The sequence below is a fragment of the Mustela lutreola genome, chromosome 4 (assembly GCF_030435805.1).
Source record: "Mustela lutreola isolate mMusLut2 chromosome 4, mMusLut2.pri, whole genome shotgun sequence".
Taxonomy (NCBI): Eukaryota; Metazoa; Chordata; class Mammalia; order Carnivora; family Mustelidae; genus Mustela; species Mustela lutreola.
Window position 1 is genome coordinate 40,668,091 of NC_081293.1, and position 21,682 is coordinate 40,689,772.

General features: G+C 43.2%; 1 protein-coding gene across 8 annotated transcripts in view; it reads right to left on the reverse strand.

The window, feature by feature from the left end:
• Positions 1–21,682, reverse strand: part of WDFY4 (WDFY family member 4) — a 276,628-nt gene that overhangs the window by 170,691 nt on the left and 84,255 nt on the right. For 7 of the 8 annotated variants that reach the window (XM_059169641.1, XM_059169642.1, XM_059169639.1 and 4 more), the window contains exons 19-24: positions 20,996–21,174; positions 14,852–15,083; positions 13,581–13,726; positions 12,433–12,544; positions 11,533–11,723; positions 5,915–6,067 (exon numbers count right to left, since the gene is read on the reverse strand). In XM_059169641.1, coding sequence (XP_059025624.1) covers positions 5,915–6,067; positions 11,533–11,723; positions 12,433–12,544; positions 13,581–13,726; positions 14,852–15,083; positions 20,996–21,174 — 1,013 coding nt within the window. Of the gene's footprint in view, positions 1–5,914; positions 6,068–11,532; positions 11,724–12,432; positions 12,545–13,580; positions 13,727–14,851; positions 15,084–20,995; positions 21,175–21,682 lie in introns of those variants that run through there. The other variant, XR_009352550.1, reaches the window with a different exon arrangement.

Sequence of the window (21,682 nt, forward strand, 5' to 3'; positions counted from 1 at the left end):
GATTCCTAGAGTGAACTTTATCGCTCAGGTTGTTTCCATTCACAGTGAACAAAACACAGCTGCTGACCGTCCGGCCGGGGCAGAGTGGATGGCATGCCTTTGTGCCTTGTGCCTTGAGGCAGCACTACTCTTTCTTATTTCCAAATCCTGACACTTCCTAGGGCCAAGAAGGAGAAGGTTCTGACATGGGATTGGAAGAGTGCACTCACAGGGCAGCTCAAAGAGCTCACACTTAAAAAAGAGACTGTTTGCTAGAGGCAAAAACTGCCCTGCAAAGTCCTAAAATGCTATCATTGTCTGCATGTAGTAGCTACGAAGAGTGAGGCTCAGAGAGACTCAGAAACTTGCCCGGCACCCCACAGTTTCTAACTGGCAGAGTCTGGCTTCGAAGTCTGGTCTGACCATCAAACCCACCCTCTTGCCTCCTCTCTGCGCTCTCCCCAGACATCTCCTCCAGAGGAAGAACCGCAGGGTTAATAATCGACCTCACTTGAATCAAGCAGGTGACCATTGCTCTATCCTCTTACGTGAGAGTGAGAGCAAAAGAACCTCAAAAAACCCAGGTTTCTGAGGAGGCCCATGAAGGCAGGGACGACCCCCTCTCTAGTCCCCACACATGCCACACAAAGGGCACTTAATAAGGACCCACAAAATTTTTTAAAAGAGTGAATGTAAAGTAAATCAAAGTAAAATAAGTGGTTTGCTCTTAAGCCAGAAGCACACTAACAGATTCCCAGCTCCTGTGTGCTCAGCCACTGCCTGGCACAACCAGAGGAGGGCAGTGGCCATTCGGGAGAGCTAGTGTGGGCTGATGAGGCCCCAGTAGGGATGGGGGTAGGCAGGCATGGCACCCCAACATGCAAGTCTGTAGGAATCTGAGAGCCTGCACACTTGGAATGTTTATTCATGAAGTCAGTCATAGAGCAAATGCTTTGTCCGACTCGGTACCGGGAGATCTGAGACAGTGAGATCAGACTGACCAATCTTGTGTGGCCCTGAGCCCTTACCTTTCCCACGGAAGTGTATTCCTACTTCCTTTCCAGAGCATTAGAACAATAAGAAGCTGCCACACGACATTGGAAGCTGCCTAGCTCTTTAGAAATTACATAATACCAAGTATCTGGAATATGGAAAACACAGACAATTGAATCTTCTGGTTATTGTCCTGTGTCACATAACCTCTATACTGAGAACTGCATTGAGATGTCTGGATCAGATTTCTTTAAATATCTAATGGATAATGCGTCAGATTTTACCCTCTCTCCACCCTGGAACCACCTCACTCAGGATGGGCTGGCCTATCCCTTCTTCAAGGAACCTGAAGCCTCGACCTCCTGCCCCCCACCCCTGCTTCTCACTTCCTGTCTCTTCTCTGCTTCTCACCTTCTTGTCTCTCCTTGCTTCTCAACCTCCTGGCCCTCCCTTGCTTCCCAACTTCCTGTCTCTCCCTGCTTCTCAGCTTCCTGTCTCCCTCCTCCCTCTCAATTATCTGTCCCTATCATCAAGCTTGGAATCTACCCTTTCTTTTGTAACCCTCTCTTTTATCTCTAAACTTTTCCTCTCCTTGAAGAACCTGTCCCGTCAATAGTGATTCTCCCACTGGCATTTTTAACTATACTTTTCTGCTGCTTCCTCCTCCGCAGCCTACAACCGGACTCAGGACCCTTAAGTCCTGAAACTTCCTCCTTTTTATTTTCTTCTCTTTTTTTCTTCTTCAAAAGTCCACCAAATGTCTCGACTCCATCCTCCTCCCTTCACCTCACTTCTGACCCCAATAGTTACATTTTTCTAGGCCTGTGAGTGACCTTCAGTTGACCTCCAAGTGACTTCCAAATTTTATACAATCCTACGAATTGTAAAACCTACAACTTACACATCCTTGCCCTTGCTTCACTTGATAGAGGCAGACATTTGGAAAAGTTCTCTTGGTTTTAAACTTTTGTCCTCCTAATCCTTTAATTTTATTTCATTTCATTTTGTTTTACCTTGTTTTTTTAGCTTCTGGTCTTTATGGGTGGCTTGTTTGCTTAACTCCAGCATTAAAAGCACCAGCTTCCCTAAAAGTTTATTCAGGGAGGGGTGGGGTGTTACCCATGATCATTCCAGGAGCAAGCTGTGGTTATGGGTACTTTCTGGGCCAGGCTGCTGGTGGACATGCTTCGGAGCCAAGCTTCTGAACTCAGCCACAGCATTCTGGAAGGTACAGGGGTGAGGCCAAGGCCTGCTACTTCTTGTTTATCAGGGTGGTGAAGTCATTTATGCCCATCTCCTTTCCTCTTGTGCTCTGGGAGCCTATATTCCATACCTTGCTGGCTTCCTGCATAACCTGCATAACCTTCTCATCCAGATCCAGGACCTGGTTCAATTAACTAATATTTTATTTAGGATTTTTGCAGCTATATTTATGAATAAGATTGGCCTGTATGTTTTCATGTCCCATCCTGTCCTTTTTTTGGTTCTGCAATCAAGATTGGCTCACAAAATAAGCTGGGAGTGCTCTCTTTCCAGTTTCCTGGAGGAGTTGATAAGGCTGGAATGGCTCATTTCTTGACTGGCAGAACTTCCCTACAGACCGCCTGGGCCTGGACTTGCCTTATGGACATTGTTTGTTTGTAAGATTTTAATCCTGTGATTCTGTTATTTGATGATTATGGGACCATTTGGATTTTTACTTCTTCCTGAGTGAATTTTGGAAACAAATTTTCTTGGAGATTGTTCAAATGAGCTAAGTGTTCCCATTTATTGACACCTAGTTGTTGGTCCTGTTTTCTTTTTGCCTTTCTAATTGCTCATTCCTTTGTGGCTATGCTTCCCTTTCCTTCCTAACATTATTTAGCTGTGCCTCCTGTTTGTTTTTCCCCCCTTGGTCAATCTCAACAGCTCTGTCTATGTTATGAGAACTAGTTATTGGCCTTGGTGATCCTTTCTATGTTTGTTTCTTTTCTACTTAAGTAATGTTCTCATCTCTTTTTCCTTCTTTCTTTCTTTCTCTGAATTTTGCTCTGTTTGTTTTCTTGTTTGGGGTTTTTGTATTTCCACTTCTGTTTATTCATTCTAACTTCATCTAAAAGTCTGTTCATTAATTTTAAATGTTCTTTTTATTTTTTTTAAAGGTTTTATTTGTTTAGTTGACAGAGAGAGATCACAAGTAGATGGAGAGGCAGGCAGAAAGAGAGAGAGAGGGAAGCAGGCTCCCTGCTGAGCATAGAGCCCAATGCGGGACTGGATCCCAGGACCCTAAGATCATGACCTGAGCCAAAGGCAGCAGCTTAACCCACTGAGCCACCCAGACGCCCCTTAAATGTTCTTTTTTCTAATACATATATACTGATGACTATACATTTTCCTCTAAATTTGGCTTTCAGCAGCAGCGGTCAACAGTCCTCTGTAATACACAGTGTTATATAGTGAGTTCCTTTCATTCAGTTCTTAATCACGTCTCATCTGAATGAACTTCATTAATCTTCTTTATCCCACCATCTTTGCTAAAATTCAGTTTCAAAATCTTCCACCTGGATTTCTGTAGCAATCTCATGACCCACTCTCCCTTGCCTTGAGCTCCTGCCACCAGAGTAATAGGCCTAAAATAAAATTCTAGCATGTCATTCTTTAGTTAACATCCTTAGGTATCAGGAATTTAGCAAAACTTAGTAATAATCTAAAAATTATCTAGAAAGCCTTTATCCTAATAATTTAACTTTGATCATTTGTTCAAAGGACACAGTTTTTAAAGCAGGGGAAACAACAAAATAACATTTACTCAAAACAACAATATAGGGAGAAAATCTAAGACTTTGACAATAGAGGAATGGTGAAGAAACCACAAACTTGTTATAAGACAGATGTTATTCTGATTCAGAAAAAACCTCATAAAAGTCCATAACAAATGTTTTTAAGTGTGATGTTATCTTTAACAAGCATTATTGGAAAGGGTCATTGAAGGAGTAATGATGGGAGAGTTGAAGAGCGCGGCTAAAGCATTGAGCTTGCTGGGAGCCTATGAGATTAAGAAAGGGTATGATGTAATGGAAGGGACCTTGAATTCTTGATTGGACAGGTCTCACAAATGCTCTCTTGGACTTTTAGTGGCTTGTGTGCAGTGGGACAGCACAGGTCACAAGGGTTTTCCTAGCTCTCGTGTGTTTCTGGTTTTAGATACCTCCCTCCTTTACTTCCTGGGTCCATGTACGTTTCTCATCTTCCTTTCTCAAGCCCTATTTCCTCCCCATTTTGCCTGTCCATGGACTGGTGCTGTGTCTTTGTCACTGTCTGGTTCTTAAAGTCCCAGACTTCGGGAGATGAGCTCTAGGGGGGCTGTTCTCCCTGTCTCTCCATCTCGTAATGCGATGTAGTATGTACTCTTAACACAGGAGCATTTGGAACCGGAGTCTGAGTACAAGAGAGTAAGGGTTGTGCAAGTGACTGGCTTGGCTGATTGTTTCTCCTCCAAAGGTGTGGACTCAACAGCTTTCTAAAGTGGTCAGATGTGAGGCAGACAAGTGGACTATTAGTGTCTTTTCCTTTTCATTAAAAGTGTTTTGGGGCACCAGGGTGGCTCAGTGGGTTAAGTCTCTGCCTTTGGCTCAGGTCATGATCCCAGGGTCCTGGGATGGAGCCCCACATCTGGCTCTTTGCTCAGCAGGGAGACTGCTTCCTCCTCTTTCTCTCTGCCTGCCTCTCTGCCTACTTGTGATCTCTGTCAAATAAATAAATACAATCTAAAAAAAAAGTGTTTAAAAGAAAAAAGAAGAATCCATAACAAATATCTTTCATGTCTGTTATATGAGAAAAGAAAAGGCAGGACTTAAAATATGTCTATGCTATGATCATGACTATGATATAAAAATATATGTGTATTATGCATAAAAAGTACAAAAAAGCCATGCCTTAAAAGTTGACAAGAGTCATCTGGATCTCAGAAATCAGAGCTTCCACCCCCATTTTTCTGTAATTTTAAATATTCTATAATGAGCATATATCATTTTTAAATTTAAAAAAATCCATTTTTAAAATCCTTCCATGGACTGCAGCAGGGACTGGCTAACGTGCACGTCCCATGCCGCAGCCTAGCGTCTCTCACCTGTCATGTCTCCTTCCCCCTCCAGCCTCCCCTCTGCCTGCAACACACAGCCTAGCAGGCACCCTGCAAGCCACTTGCTCTCAAATCCCCAAGGCTGTTCCCATCCTTCCTATCTGCCAATAGCATACACTCCACCCCCTCTGAACACATTCCACCCCACCCAGCCCTGGAGTCCCTGATCTACAAATCTGACCCAACTGTGCTCTCACCCCAGCATGTCTCCAGGACGTGGTCAGTGCCTGAGCCCAGAGGCACTCAGTAAATGGTGTTTTGTGACTACAGCAATCCAGCTGAAGCTCTGTGCAGTACCCCTCACCTAGCCTCAGTCCTTCCCTCAGGGTCTCTCAGTCAGCACTTTTAAGGAATATTTGTCAACAGCAAAGCACCATCTAAAGGGAGCAGAGTATATATTTTTTTAAGCCTATCTATATCTATATCTATATCTATATCTATATCTACATCTACATCTACATCTACATCTGTATCTCTGTCTCTATATACGGTATCCTCCAGTTTTAGAATCCATTCCCAGATCCTATCTGGTTTGACCCCCACGCCAGCCTGTGGGAGGAACATGATGCTTCCCATCTCATACATGAGAAGACTAGAACTCAGAGAAATTAAGACACTCGCCCAAGGCCACACAGTCCATTGATGGGCTCATATTAATTATAAACCCAGACCTCCCCGGCTCCAAAGCTTTTGAGGTTTTCCTTCTCCCCGCCCCCATGGTTACTGAGGAAGCTGGCCTCCTGAGTTTAGAGGAAGCTCCAGGCATTCTTTACTACCACACACACCCACTCTTTCAGGGCTAATGGCCAGTCTCCAGTTTACCTCAAAATTGCAGAGGATGTGTTGAAAGACGCCAACGTTGGTGATAGCAGATGACCCGAAGCCTAGCTCTGCAGTGCCAGCAATGGAGAGGATGAGCTGAAAAATTCGATGGTTTAGGAGAGAGGACTTTTTCCTCAGGAGAAAAGCCATTATCTGAAAAAGTTAAAACACAAAGCAATTTCCTCATGAATGCATCACTAGAACTCTTTCTCCTTCGCCTGCCTGTTCCCACCAGCACCTGTCATCTGCTCAGCCTGCAAGTCCTCTGCTCTCTGCTGTTACCTCCTTCATTCCCATGTTCTCAGAGGAAAAACACACCCCAACTTCTGTGTCTGCTTCTGACCAGGGTCCACTTTTCTGTACTTGTGTACGTGTGTGACTTGACCTCTCACTAGGGACCCCCTGCTTCTTCCTGAATCTCCCCCACTGTGTTTTCAGAATGCCATTCTCTCTTGGTTTCCCTCTACATTTCTTTTTTATTTATTTATTTTTTTGTTTCTGAGGTAGAGTGATTCATCAATTGCATATAACACTCCGTGCTCATTAAATCATGTGCCCTCCCTAATGCCCGTCACCCAGTTACCCCAATCCCTACTCATCTCCCCTCCAGCAGCCTTCAGTTTGTTTCCTAGAGTTAAGAGCCTCTTACGACTTGCCCCCTCTCAATTTTCATTTCATTTTTTCCCTTCCCTTCCCTTATGTTCAGTCATTTCTTAAATTCCACAGATGAGTGAAATCATAGGATATTTGTCTTCCTCTTTCTGACTTATTTTGCTTATCAAAATACTCTCTAACTCCATCCATGTCATTGCAAATAACAAGTCTCCATTCTTTTTGATGCCTGGCTAATATTCCATTTTAAACACACACGCGCGCGCACACACACTTTCTCCATTCATCTGTTAATGGACATCTCGGTTCTTTCCATATTATGGTTATTGTGAACACTGCTGCTATAAATATTGGGGTGCATGTGCCCCTTTGGATCACTATGTTTGTCAATCTGTTTGCAGTGTGTCAAGGCTGTCATCATCAAGACGGTGTGGTACTGGTACAAAACCAGACACATAGATCAGTGGAACCCAGAAGTGGACCCTCAACTCTATGGTCAACTAAACTTTGACAAAAAGGGAAGGGTAGCCAATGGAAAAAAGACAGTCTCTTCAAGAAATGATGATGGGAAAATTGCATAGCCAGATACAGAAGAATGAAAATGGACCATTTTCTTACACCATACACAAAAATAGACTCAAAACGGATGAAAGACCTAAATGTGAAACAGGAAACCATCAAAATCCTAGAGGAGAACACAGGCAGCAACCTCTTTGACCTCAGCCACAGCAACTTCTTGCTAGACATATTTCCAAAGGCAAGGGAAACAAAGGCAAAAATGAACTATTGGAACTTCATCAAGATAAAAAAGCTTTTACACAGCAAAGGACACAGTTGGCAAATCTAAAAGACAACCTACAAAATGGGGGAAAATATTTGCCAATTATTATCAGATAAAGGGCTAGTGTCCAAAATCTATAAAGAGCTTATCAAACTCAAGACCCCCCCCCAAAAAAACCCAAAAAATCCAGTCAAGAAATGGGTAGAAAACATGGACATTTCTCAAAAGAAGACATCCACATGGTCAACAGATACATGAAAAAATGTTCCATATCACTCAGCATCTTGAAAATACAAGTCAAAACCACAGTGAGATACCACCTCACACCAGTCAGAATGGCTTAAATTAACAAGTCAGGAAATGACAGATGCTGGTGAGGATGCGGAGAAAGGGAACCCTCCTACACTGCTGGTGGGAATGCAAGCTGGTACAGCCACTCTGGAAAACAGTATGGAGGTTCCTCAAAAAGTTGAAGAAAGAGCTACCCTATGACTAAGCAATTGTACTACCAGGTATTTTTCCTCCTGCATTTCTTTGTGTTCTTTCTCATTTCCCTTTACCAAATCCTGCCTTCATAACCATCCCATAAATGTTGCTGTGTCACCAGGAAGCCACCACATCCCTATGAGCCCAGCTGCACCAGCATCTTACTTTAGGCTGCAACCACCGAGTGTGCCTTTCTGCTGTGCTGGGCCCAGGGAAGCAACAACATATAAGGATGGAACCACTGGGATCCCAGGGGTCCAGACCCAACTCAGAGACTAATGAGCGGGATCTCACTTAGCCTTATGTCTCTGTTGACCTCAGTCACACAAACTTCAGGTTGCCTCCATCTACTGGTACCTGAGTTCTCACCCATCTTATCCACCATTCAATTCCCTAAGCCTGGCTCTGACACCATCCAGCCATTCACCTTGTCCTCCCAGATATCCTCTCCAATGTGCTATTGGGAAGTCTTGCTTGCTGATATAAACTGCATATTTGTGTCCTCCCCAAATTCATGTGTTGAAACCCTATCCCCTAATGCAGTGTTATTTGGAAATGTGTCCTTTGGGAGGTAGGTAGAGTTAGAAGGAGTCATGAGGGTGGAGCTTCATGGTGGGATTAATGCCCTTGTAAGAGTCACAAGAGAGCTTGATCCCTCCCTCTAATCTCTGTCATGTGAGAATACAATGAGAAATTGGCCATCTGCAATTCAGAATAGGGCCCTCATCCAACCTGGCCATGGTGGCACTCTGATCTTAGACTTCCCAGCCTCCAGAACTGTGAGAAATAACTTTGTGTTGTTTACAAGCCACCCAGTCTGTGGTATTCTGTTAAAGCAGCCCAACTGCCCAAGATGACCCGTGATCAGTGAATACTCATTATCTTTCCAGACTGCTCCAGTCACTTCTTAGCTATATCTGAAATCTGACCATTCCCTACTCCCTGATCCAGACATAATTAGGATGGCTGAAAATTGCTTGAGAAAAATTGTACATGCAGGCTGACTGGTTTCACTTTGTAGTAATAGTGTCAAATGCCAAAGTAGACCCCATTTGACCTGGTGGTCCAACTCTGTTTTTCTAGTAAGCCTGTTTTCTTCATCTTAAAGATGAGGCTTTCATCTCTTCTCCTCTCTCCCCAACCTCCCTTTGCCTCCACCACCCCACTTCACACTCCGCTGAGAAGACAGAACCCATCAGACATGAACGCTCTCATCTGCCCATACCAGATCCACTGATGCCTGCTTGCACTCCTTCCTGTCCTAAACAGGGTCTCTATCCAGGTGCCCCTGGAGCACATCCCTCACCTTCTCGAGGACATGGCCCAGCAGGAGAGTTTTTCTCTCTTTCTCCTGTTACTTCTTCCCACTGACAAAAATGCTGTAATATTTCTCATCTTTAGAACCCTCCCAGCCAACCAGGGTGGCTCAGTCAGTTAAGCATCTGCCTTCAGCTCAGGTCATGATTCCAGAGTCCTGGGATCGAGTTCCATATCACGACTCATCCATATCCCTGCTGCCTAGCTCTTAGGAGGTATTCGGTCAACAAGAACTGAGTACATGGATTCCATGAATGAGCCACTCCTTGTCTCTACCACCTCTTTCTTCCTGAAAAACTCAAGCTACACAGTCCCACATGTGATGTTGGCCAATTTGTAGCCATTACCTGTAACCACATTTTCTGTAGCCACCTCTATAGCACATCATCTATCTCAAGGCACTCTGCTTAGGCCAAGAAAACATTTACTGAAAATTCACAGTGCCGCAGGCCCTACACTTGGTGGTGGGGAGGCCACAGTGAGCATGAGTGAGAGTTCCAGATATCCATGAACCTGGAGTTTCTGGGAGGATGGAGAACACCCAAGTGATGGCTGGAGAACACCCAAGTCACAGAGAACATGGTAGTTCTGGAAGAGAACCTCGGACACTTACTACATTCAATGCATCTTAAAATTATCTTGGGTACTAAAAAAAATTTTTTTCAATTTTTAAAAAATGTAAAATTATCTTGGTATTTGTCTTATTTTATCCTTTTAGGTAAACCCCCAAGAACAGGAAGTGCTATGTACCTTTTTGGAAATGTTCACAATAATAGCCCAAATGCCTAGTCACAGCAGATCTGCATGTGCTGAAGTAGAACACATGCCACTACAGCTGCTTTTAACATGATTCAGAGAAAATTTTAATATCCCCAAAGCCCTAATTCTTGAGTTTTAACATAAACCAGACACACCCATTCACTAATTACCAAAATATTTACTGAGTATCTGTTTGGTGTCAGTAATATACTGGCAAAGAATAAGGAAACTCCCATGCCTTTAGACAATTACAGTCCTGTAGAGATGAGCAGAGGCATAATTACAGCACTGGGTAAGAGCCTGAGACCGGGCACATGTGCAGTACCAAGGACAGCCAGGATACGGCTGCACACTCAGCTCAGGGCTTAGAAGAGAGATCCCCTTTGCCGTTAGAGCCTGACCTGGGGAAGAGAGGGAGGCGGTGCTCCAAGCCGAGATTACAGGTACACAAAGTAATATGAGGTGGTTAGCAATCCATGACCATGCAGGATTCAGGGAGGAAGTTTCACTGGCTGGGCAGGAAATGGGGCTAAATGGGGCTGGCAGGACAGGTTGGCAGCCAGTTTTTAAAGGCCTTTGAATCCACTATAAGGTGTCTGGGATATTCTACCAGTGACTGGGTGCCTTTGAAGGGTATGCACAGGAAGGAAGGATCATCAGGTCTGTAATATAGAACTATGGCTGATATCAATGCAATTAAAGGGAGAAGCAGCGGGAATGGGCCACTGTTCAGCTGGGGCAGCAGTCTAGGTAAGAGGGTGTGTGTCTGAGAAGCTTTCTTCTTCTCAGACCCTGACTTGGGGGCCAAAGAGACAAGAAGGCTTTCTCTTAGCTCCTGCTGTACCCAGGAGGAACCACCATGGCCTGTGCACCCCAGTCTAGACTTTGTCTAGACTTTGACACTAGTCCTGCCCTTCATGATTTCCTTCCAGCCATGCAGGAAGGTACTCAAGGGCAGTGAACGTGTCTTGGGTGACCTTACAAATAGTAAACAGCATTAACAATCACAGTTACTCTGAGCAGGTACTCTTCTGAACACTCGGCAGGTATGAACTCACTTAATCATCATAGGCTTACAAAACAAGGGCTGTTATTATTCCCATTTTACACATAGGGGAACTGAGGCTCAAAGAGAGTAAGAACTAGAGATAGCTGGCACTTACAGAGCCCTTATTCTGCACAGCCATAATACACAGCCATCCATTGAATTAAATGATCTAGTGCTCACGAAAACTCCAGGACAAAGGACAGGAGAATGTCCGTATCATATTATCAAGGAAACTGAGGCAGCTAGGGTAAGTAACTCATGTAAGGTTAGTAAGTCATGTAAGGTTACATAGCAAGTTTGAGGAAGAGGCAAGATTCAAATCCAGCACCCTGGTTCCTGCACCCGGGCTACCATCATGTCAGGTGCAAAGTAGGTGACAGATGATTCCTGAATTCAATGAAAGGTACTGGTATACAGGTGAGCACCCCCATTCTGATCAGAGTCCCTCTCTGCCTGGCTATCCCCTGGCCTTCCGCTGCGGTGACACTGGCTTCAAGACCCTTCCCTTGCTTTCCCTTCTCTAGAAGTTACGCTGGAGGGAAAGTCCCGTAGGGCCAGTGAAGCTCTTCTCCGCTCCTCCAGGAGTTACAGGCTCAGAGGGGAGGGTGGGATTACCTGGTACCCACAGATGTGCTGCATTAGGCGGTCGCACATGACATTGCTGGTCAGGACAGAGTGCAGGACTTTCACGGCTGCGTACATGGTGTGGTCATCTGTTGCTAAGGAAATGAGGCCCAGGAGGATGGTGGGCCCGCCAATGAAGTCCAGGCTGCTGGCTGCCGGGATGGAGTGGAACACCCTTACGCCTGTGTGAGACAAAGGAATTCCATCAATACATCACAGCTGCAGGGCAATGGCAAGTCCCCTGGAATCCTGCAAGGACATAAGAGCTGCCAGTGCCACTGTCCACCCAGAGTAGAGACACCTGTGCACCTAGGACAGGCTGGGAGCAGGAGGAAGGATAGAGGTTTGAAAGTCTTAGCACCCTGAAAAATCCTGTACTGAGTTCTTCTGGCTCACCAAAAGGCTGAAACAGCCCAAAGAATTTCAGATCACTGCCTTTGTCTCCATCCAGACTGCTGGGAGAGTCACAAGCTCTCTGGGCCTTGGGACGCTGGTTGTGACAACCCCAAGCTCTTGTCTGTGCTCTAGATCCTGTAAGATTGGACTTTGTACCCACACCCTGCCCTGCTCTTGCCCAGCTGCATGACAAGCAGCAGTCAGTGGCTATTTTTACCCAAATAACCACAACCATTGCCTCTGTCAAAGGGCCCCCCCACCGCCCCATGCACACTCGACAGGTCCCACTGTGCATAGATGCCAGCCCGGATAGTCGCTGAGTTCACTGGCAACTGGCGAATGCGGCAAGGTGAACTGATCTCTGTGCAGTGCGGCAGGCTAACACGCCAACCCTCACCCTCGCTGGGAAGCCGCTTAGAGGTCCAGGCTGCACAAGCAATGATAGCCACATGCCCATCTTCCCAAACAGTAGCAAAAGGGCAAGACCTCACCTACCTAAATGGCTCACAGCCACAGCGCCAATGGTTCGGAGAGAACCCGAGAGGTGGCCAGCACAATTTCTTAGCAAGAACACAGGTGTGGCATTGTCACGGGATGAAATGTTCATCTAGAGAAATGAGCAACAGTCAGTCCTAAGAAATCTTCTGGAATGGAAGAGCTTTTATTTGCAAGGTCCTGGAGAGCAGGCACCCCAAGGCCTGGTCCAGTGTTGGCACTCAGTAAGAGAAAGTCACTCAGTAAGAGAAATAATAAGTGAACCAATGTCAGGGAGACTGACGTCAAAATTTGGGTTCCCATGCCCCACCACCCAGGCTGTGGCTGAGTCACGTGGGAGCAGCTCTGGTGGTGTAGTCATGCCACAGATGTCCCACAGGTCACAGTGAAGAGCTAATGAGGGAGAGGTAGACCCAAGAACATGTGGAGATGGGATGGTGCCATGAAAACCAGGCTGCCTCCTTCCCAGTCCAGGCTGTCCAGCCTCTGCAAGGCCCGGCCTCACTGGTCTCAAAGGGCTAGGCAGACGAGAGTCTGGGGTACTCTGTGGGTAAAGGCACTGCGGAGGTACACAACAAGACCTCATCCCTTATATACTGAGCCTCTTCAGTAAAGGGAGGTGGCCCTCTGTCTGTGAGGATGGAGAGAATGTAAACGAATCAGCCCAAATTCATCAGCATTAAGCAAAAGACCGTGCTCTGCAGGGATTAGGAAATACTTCATCTACTGGCAGCGTCCTCTACAAACATGTCTGCTTGCTGTTGGCAAGTTGGCTGTTTGAAATAAGCATGGCAACTCACAGAACATTTTGCAGGGCTGGGGAGTCAGTAGCATCTAGAAAAGAGAAGCTCAATCATGTTTTCAGTGTCACAAAGGTTTTTCAAATTCCATTTGTTCCTGTTCTCCAGTGAAGAATACAGAGCACCTGCTCTCTCTTCTGAGCATTCCAAATAAAAGCTTTAGTCCCAGGAGACCCGAATGGGTGAAGAGGCATTGTTATTTTAACAAATGAAACGGGCAGCACGCCTGTGTGAATCTGTCGGCGCGTGCATGTTTATGAGTTTGTGTCCACTTAAGCACTGAAAGCTGAAGCAAGCTATGAGGTCATGATTCCAAAAGGGGGCAACAAGTGAAGGCAGAAGTTGTACCTCTTTGGCAATCAGGCGGCTGTCCACCTCACTGTAAGTGTTTCTGATGTCTGTAACACTGGTGGTAGAGGAGCTGGCTAAGTGAAGGCCAAAGGATACCTTTTCCTCAGCAATGAGGGGCGTCGCTTCTATATCAGGGTCCACTCCTAGAACAACACAGCTTTGATCATCTTTACTATCTCTACAGAAGAGAAAGTATGAGTTCAGTAAAATAAATAGCTATGGCTATATGGTGAAGCTACCACTGAGAGGCTGTCTTATGTTGTTTGAGTGTATGTTTATGTCACATGTTTGCCCCTGTGGTTCTCTGACACTTACAGGAAACTGGATAAATCTCACAGGATTAACCCTACTATAAAATAAGAGCAACTGGGGTGTGAAATTACTAAAGCTTGAAGCATCTACCAAAGAGATGATATAACCTCATCCTCCAAAACCAAAATGCTAAGTGATAAGAGAGCTGGTGTAAAAAAAAAAAAAAAAAAAAAAAAGAGAGAGAGAGAGAGAGAGGCAGAGAGGGACTGGGCTGAAAGCCCTAATATCTTCAATGAGCTATATGCCATGGTGAACATTACACTTGGAATGAGCACCCTGATCCCTGGGTCAAAGAAAGCCATGTGGGCTAGTGGAACTGCATGGCCTGAATAGGCAGTGAGCAAAATTTTAGACTTGACCTCATCGCATGGCTCTGGCCAGTGCCATCTGCCAGAGGAAATGGAAGCTTGAAGAAGACATGGGGCCTGGAGACAGAAAAACTCTACAGTGCTCAATTTCCCTTCACTGTGCACAAGGCTTCTTCTGTACATAAATTCATTCATCATTCTTCCCAGATGGGAGCTGACCCCCTTGACTTGATAGAGCACAGAGAGCAGTACTCCCTACTTGAACAGCCAGCAATCAATAATGGAAATGTGGATGTTTGTCTGCCTGTTTAATAATTGAATACAATAGTATACTTTAGTTAAAAAGCTTCTTCATTAAAAGGAATGTAAGTTATTTATCGCATTCTCCTCTCTCTTTCTTTGCTGATGGTATTACCCACCCATTCTCCTCCATTATGGGCTTTGAAGTTGAAATCTAAAGGATATTGTCATTTCCTTTTCTGTGACATTTTCTTTTGGGTTTTAAATTTATAATGATCCAATTACAGAGGGCTTCCCTAATGACTGATCTATACTGAGTTTATTCTTTATAAATATGCTATAAATAACTAGATGTCCATTTAAAAAAATAATATCAGTGAGATCATTATAAATCAAAACACTCTATACCTTGAGCATGCACAGCTTGGAAGTTACCACAGTATCTTGGGCCAAGTTTGTTAATAACTTCCAGAGTGTCCACTGAGATGGCTTCTTCAAAGAGGTATGTAGGCCCAAGACGCCATATTAATGATGACTTTTGTTTCCAAAGTCGAGGGGTAGCAATATATCCATAAACATCTACAAATGAAGATGGATCCATTGAAAGGAAAGGCCCTGGTAAGGCCTGAATATACAACATCTGTTAAAATTAAAAGGATGGGGGTAGGGGGAAAAAGAAAGATTTAACCTCGGAATTAATCAAATAAACACTCATTGATATAAAATGATATACCTTACACTCTAAAAGTAAAAGCTTATTTCATCTACAAACATTAAAAAGCTCACTCTCAAAGCTGAGAAACAATGCAGGAAAGCAGTTTACAAAATGTTGGTGAGAGTAAAAAACTGACACTGTGTCTTTGGAAACAAATTTGACAAGGAATATTAAGAGCCACTAAAATGTTTATCTTTTCTGTTCCAGTCATTCCACTGAGAATCTACATGTCCAGTATTTGCACACCCATTAAGTTTTATGTACTAAATAATTACAGACATATACAAATAGAAAGGAAGAAATAAAATCATTTCTATTTGCAAATAATATGTCCATGTGGAAAATTCCAAAGAATCTACAAAAAAAAAAAAAAAAGGCACCTAGGAATAATAAGTGAGGTCAGCAAGGTCACAGGATACATTATCAACATACAAAAATCAATCACATTCTAGAGGATAACAATGGACATGCAGAAACCAAGATTAAAAACACTATCATTTCTATGGACTCTGAAAAACAATCTGAGGGTTTTGAAGTGGGGGGTGGGAGGTTGGGGGAACCAGGTGGTGGGTATTGGAGAGGGCACGGATTGCATGGAGCACTGGGTATGGTGTAAAAACAATGAATACTGTTATTCTGAAAATAAATTTTTAAAATTTTAAAAAAATTAAAAGTAAAAAACACACTATCATTTACAATCACTCAAAAGAAAATGAAATATTTAAATGAAAAGTGTTTGAAATCTATATACTAAAAATTCAAAAATGTCAACAAAAGAAATGAAAGAAGACCTGTATAAATGGAGAGGCAAACCATGTTCATGGATAGGAAAACTCAACATAGTAAAAATATTATTTCTCCCTAAAATGATTAGGTTAATGCAGTTCTTACCAAAATATCAGAAGGCTTTTATAGACACACACAAGCTAATTCTAACATTTATATTTGAAGGTACAAGCCCTAGAATAACTTAAACAAATAGATTAATTTTTCTTTTTCAAAAAATAAGAGTGATTTTGATTATCTTTTTTTTTTTTTGAAAGAGAAGAATTAAGTGGGAGGCACCATTTTAGTCAATATTAATACATAGCTACAATAATTAAGATAGTGTGGTATTGGTAGGGATGTAGTCACATAGATCGGTAGAACAGAATATAGAATCTGGAAATAAATCCATACAAATGTGCCCATCTGATTTTTGATGGAGTTTCAAAAGCAATTCAGTGTAGGAATGATAGCCTTTTTAACCAATGTTGTGGAAACAGCTGGACATCCCATGGGCAAAGAAATGAACTTCAACTTAAACTTCACACCTCCTATAAAAGTTAACTCATAAGAGATAACAAATTTAAATATAAATCTAGAAAACTTTTAGAAGAAATCACAGAAGAAAATCTTTAGGATCTAGGGTTAGGCGAAGAGTTCTTAGAGTCAACACCAAAAGTTTAAGTCATAAGAGGAAAATCTGATGAATTATACTTCATCAAAACAAAAACTTTTGCCCTCCAAACTCCTATGGGAAAGAAGATGGAACACAAGCTACTGACTATGAGAAATTCTTTGGCAAATCACGCAACAGAGGACTAGTGTATAGAATATATACCTTAAAGCTCAAGAAGAAAAACAATCCAATTAGAAAATAGCCACAAGATATGGACAGACATAACTTAAGAGGATATACAGATGTCAAATAAGCACTTAAGAAGATTTTTAATCTCATTTGCCATTAAATAAATGCAAATGAAAAACACAATGAGCTATCACTACACACCTATCAGAATGGCTAATACGAAAAATAGTGACCACACCAAATACAGAGAAACGGGATCACTCATCTGTTGCTGATGGGAAGTGTAAAATGGCACAGTCAATCTGGGAAAATGATTTGGCTGTTTCTTATAAAAGCAAATATACAATCACCATATGACCCAGCAATTGAACTCCTAGGCATTTATCCAAGAGAAATATGGACTTAAGTTCACATAAAAACTTGTACTCAAATGTTCATAGCAAAACAAAGAAAAAAACAAAAAAGGAAAATAAATGTTCAAAGCAGCTTTATCTGTAATATCTCAAAACTGAAAACAGCCCAAATGCCCTTCAATCAGTGAATGGTTAACATATACATCCATATCATGGAATACTACTCAGTGATAAAAAGGAATTAAATATTGATGTACAGCAACAATTTGGATGAATTTTCAGAGAATTATGTTGATTGAAAATCCAATCCTAAAAAATCATATACTGTACAGTTTCATATATACCACATCCTTGAAATGACAACATTCTAGATTCTTGGTTGCCAAGGTTAGGGACAGGAATAAGGGAGGCAGGTGTGAGTGAGTGGGAGTGGCTGTATTTTAGTTTTTATAAAAGGGCAACACAAGGGACACAAGGGAGCATTGTAGTGACATAAACATTCTGAATCTTGACAGAAGTCATGGACATAGGAGCCTACACATGTGATAAAATTGTGTGGAACACATACATACACATATACACAAATACAAGTAAAACTGGGAAATCTGAACAAATCAGCAGATTGTATCAATATCAATATTTTGGTTAAGAAATTTTTCTACGGTTTTTTAAGATGTCACCATTGGGGAGAAACTGGGTAAAAGGTACACAGGATTTCTTGCTATTATTTCTTATAACTACATGGTAGCCTATAATTATCTCAATAAAAATTTCAATAAAGTAGAAGAAAACTAGTTAACAGAGTATCACAAATTTTAAAATGATAATTTCAAAGTTTACACAGGTAAAAATATTTTAAATACTAGTAAAAATTAAGTAATATATAATATTTTCTATGCAATAAAGTTACAGCTATTTTTCTGAAGGGAATAAACTAAAAGAAACTACAAAGTATGGTAAGATAGAAGGAATATAGGCATTCTTTCTTCTTTTCAATATTTTTCAGGTATTTCAAAATGTGTTTATATAATTTTTATAATGACTATAAAATCACTATATCCACATTTATGTATATAAATACATAGTTTCAAATGAGGGGTCATACAATTTCAGAAATAGTCTTTTTCTCTCTACCAATTAAATGAGATTTTCAAACAAGAACAAACCAAGTTTTCAGGCACCAGAACTGCCTAGAGCGGGTCCACTGTGCTCTCTCCTCCTCTCCCCTCGTGCCAAGCAGGGACTTCTCTCTCTCCCACACTGAAGCTCTGCCCCACCCCTGCAATCAGCTTGTCTTTTTTTCCAAATTCCTACTGCCTTTACTCACTGCGCCATCTGCATTGATTTACAAACATAAGATGTCTCAAATTTCTCCCACATCATTTTGCTCAATTCAGGCTGTTGAACTATTCCCTACGTTTCAAAATTTATATCTTCCCTTGGAAATTAAAATAAAGGCTCTAACATTAGAGGCCATTAAGGTTAAGGTAAGGCTGTTAAGGTAAAGGCTGTTAAACTGGGTCATCCATAACCTAAGCTCTCCCATCTTGTTCTTGCTCAGCCGATGTCTGCCTCTAAACACAGGCCTTCACATTTATTCCAATTAAATTTCACTTGCTGAACCAACTTGAGATCATCTTGGAAAAGTCAACTCTGTCTGACTCCACTCTTGGTCATTCCCCACAGCATATTTTGGCATATTCCTGTGGCCCCACACCACTGCCAACCTCCTGCTAACTAACTCTGGCTTAGCTCGTCCCACGAGGTCAGTTCTTCATCCATGGACCAATTCACTCAACTATGCTATCATCCAGTCTGTCTTACTCCTTGTGGCTGTAAATTCAATGCAATTCACTGAATACTTATTGCATGCTTACTGGGTGCCAGCCCCTGTGCTAGGTGTGAGCAAGGTCCAAACATCAACAGGATTTGTTTCTTAGCCTCAAAGTCCATGAACCATTTCACAGAATACCAACCTATTTTGGAAGACAAAACACGAACACTAACATGTTTTGCAAAAGAAGAAAAAAACAAGCCCACTCTGTAATCATGCCTAAACAGATAATAACAAAGACACTGTGCAACCACAAAACTAACCAGAGTTCCATCCTGGCTAACATGAGTGATACTGCTTTTTTCTCCAATGACAACTCTAACCTGCTCCATTCCTCCTGCTTCCTGGATAAAAGTTGCGAACATACGCAGACATCAAAGTCCCTCTTTCTGACAGCACACAATTGAGAACAGACCAACCTCCACTTCTTTGAACCCTTCCCCAAATCACCTAAAATGAGCTCTAATCCTATCTAAATTCCTCCCAAGTCTTTGTTACCCCCCTCATGAAATAGAGTGTCCTTCTACAGCAAGCTTAATAAATCTAATTCTTGTTTTGTACTATATGCACTCTCGAAGGTATTTGGCTGGTGGGCATGGACAATTCCTAGCAACTGAAACAGTGCCTGACAAAGAATGGGTGCTCCAAAATACTTAATGAGGGAAGGAAGGAAGGAAGGAAGGAAGGGAGAAGGGAAGGGAAAGGGAGGAAGGAAAGAATGGCTAGTATCATCAATGATTTGAGGAAAGAATTAACTCCATGCTTTGAAAGACCTATTTTTGTTATGTTCCTGCTGAATCTTTCTGGTTACCATTGCCCTTTTTTTGATAAGATAATTAGACTGGAAGATAGCACCAAATTCATCTTTAGGTGTTATATCAAACTTAGGTTGTTCTAATCTAATGATTCTCAACAAGGGGTGATTTTGCCCCATAAAGAGCATTTGGAAATATCTGGAGATATTTCTGGTAGTACAGCTGGAGAGAGAGAGAGAGAGAGAGAGAGAGAGCGATGCTTTGGCATCTAGGGAAGCCACAGATGCTGCTAAGTATCCTACTACACAGAGAATGGATCCCTACAACAAAGAATTATCAAGCCTCAAATATCAAACTATCAAAATGAGAAACCCTATTAATCTAAGGTTCTCTATTCTGGCTAAATATTAGAACCAGCTGAGAAACTCTGAAAAGATTACCAAATTACACTGCACACAGAGACCCTATTAAGACTGCCCTTAGGAGCAGCCTGCCCCAGTAGAACTTTAAAAACACTTTCCGATGAATACTGTTATGCTGAAAATAAATTAATTAATTTAAAAAAATAAATTAAAAAAAAATACTTTCCGAGTGATTCTAGAATGCAGCCTAGCTTGAGCTGCTCTCTCAGAAACCTGGGTGAAATTTTGGTTTCACCCATCTCCTGGTGTCTTCTGGGCCCTTCTCACTCTGGCTTCCCTGGGGAGCTCTCCCAGTGCCTGCCAGGACACACCTGCCATGTCCCTCATCTCCCAGCTTCCTCTCCCCATGTGTCAGGGCGGCAGGTGACTCTAAATGGCAGTGATGAGACACCTCTCCAGCTACGTGTTCACATTCCATTGCCTTCTCTAAGCAGGGAACCATCTTTTCCTCATCATTTTTGTTGTAAATCTGGTAAGAGGTGTTGGTGTCCTTGCAAGCCCTAGGGCCTGGCTTCTAAGCGCAGCGTGCAGACAGTCGTAATAGATTGACCAGGAAGCTTCTTCAAAAAGCAAAACCTCAGACCCTGCACAGACCTTCCCGGAGAATCCACAACTCAAACTGTGAGAAGCCTCATTTGCTCTGGGACTTTATAGTCTGACTACTCTTATTTCCATGTTTCATCTTCTGCTCTGCTTGTGTGGCTTTCATTCCAGTTTCTGAAGGATTTTTGCTTTCTTGGATTTGGGGTTTTCCTCATGTTTGAGCTCAGCCAAGCGCTCTGGGCAGCAAGGGAGAGTTTCGTTAGACACCAAATCCGCTGCCAAACAAGACCGAGGAGCAGAAGGGAGACAGCTCCAGGTGGCACAGCCAGAAGGCATCGCGGTGGGGCAAGCGGAGCTCACCTTGGCCGAGCCGGTGATCTGTCCATCCAGATAGGTGGAAACGGTGCAATTCCTTTTCATTTCCTTGGTGATAACCACAGCCAGGTGGTGCCACTGACCACAGGCCAGCAGCTGGCCACACCTGACCCGCAGCTGGCGGCCGGCGGAAGGCTCGGGATCATCCTCGGGCTCCATGATGTCTGCAAGAGAACATGGGCATCACACCTGGCACACAGCATCATGCCACGGCACCCCGGGAGAACGGGCCTTGTGCTGAGGAGCCACAGCCCAAACAAGCACAACCACGGCCATCATTGCTTGACGTCTTGCTCTGTGCCAGACGCTGATTTAAGAGCGGTTACAAATGTCACTTCACTTCGTTTTCACAGCCCCCCCCTGTGAGGTAAGTGCTATCACAATCCCCACTTAGCCTCCTGAGGCACAAACAGGATCTGAAACTTGCCCGGGGTCATGCAAAAGGACTCAAACCCCGGAGTCGGGCTTCGGGGGTCGACCCCACATGGACCGCACATCTGCCCTCGAGTCCTCGGGAGGGGGAGGGGGACAGGTAGTTGTGCTCTGTGACAATGACGCCAAGCCACGCTTGGGGCCTTCTGGGCATCTCTCTATGAAACAGTGACTCTCTCAGGGGACACAAGAAGAACAGGCCATTTCTGGCCATCACAGGGGGATGAGCTTAGAGAGTCA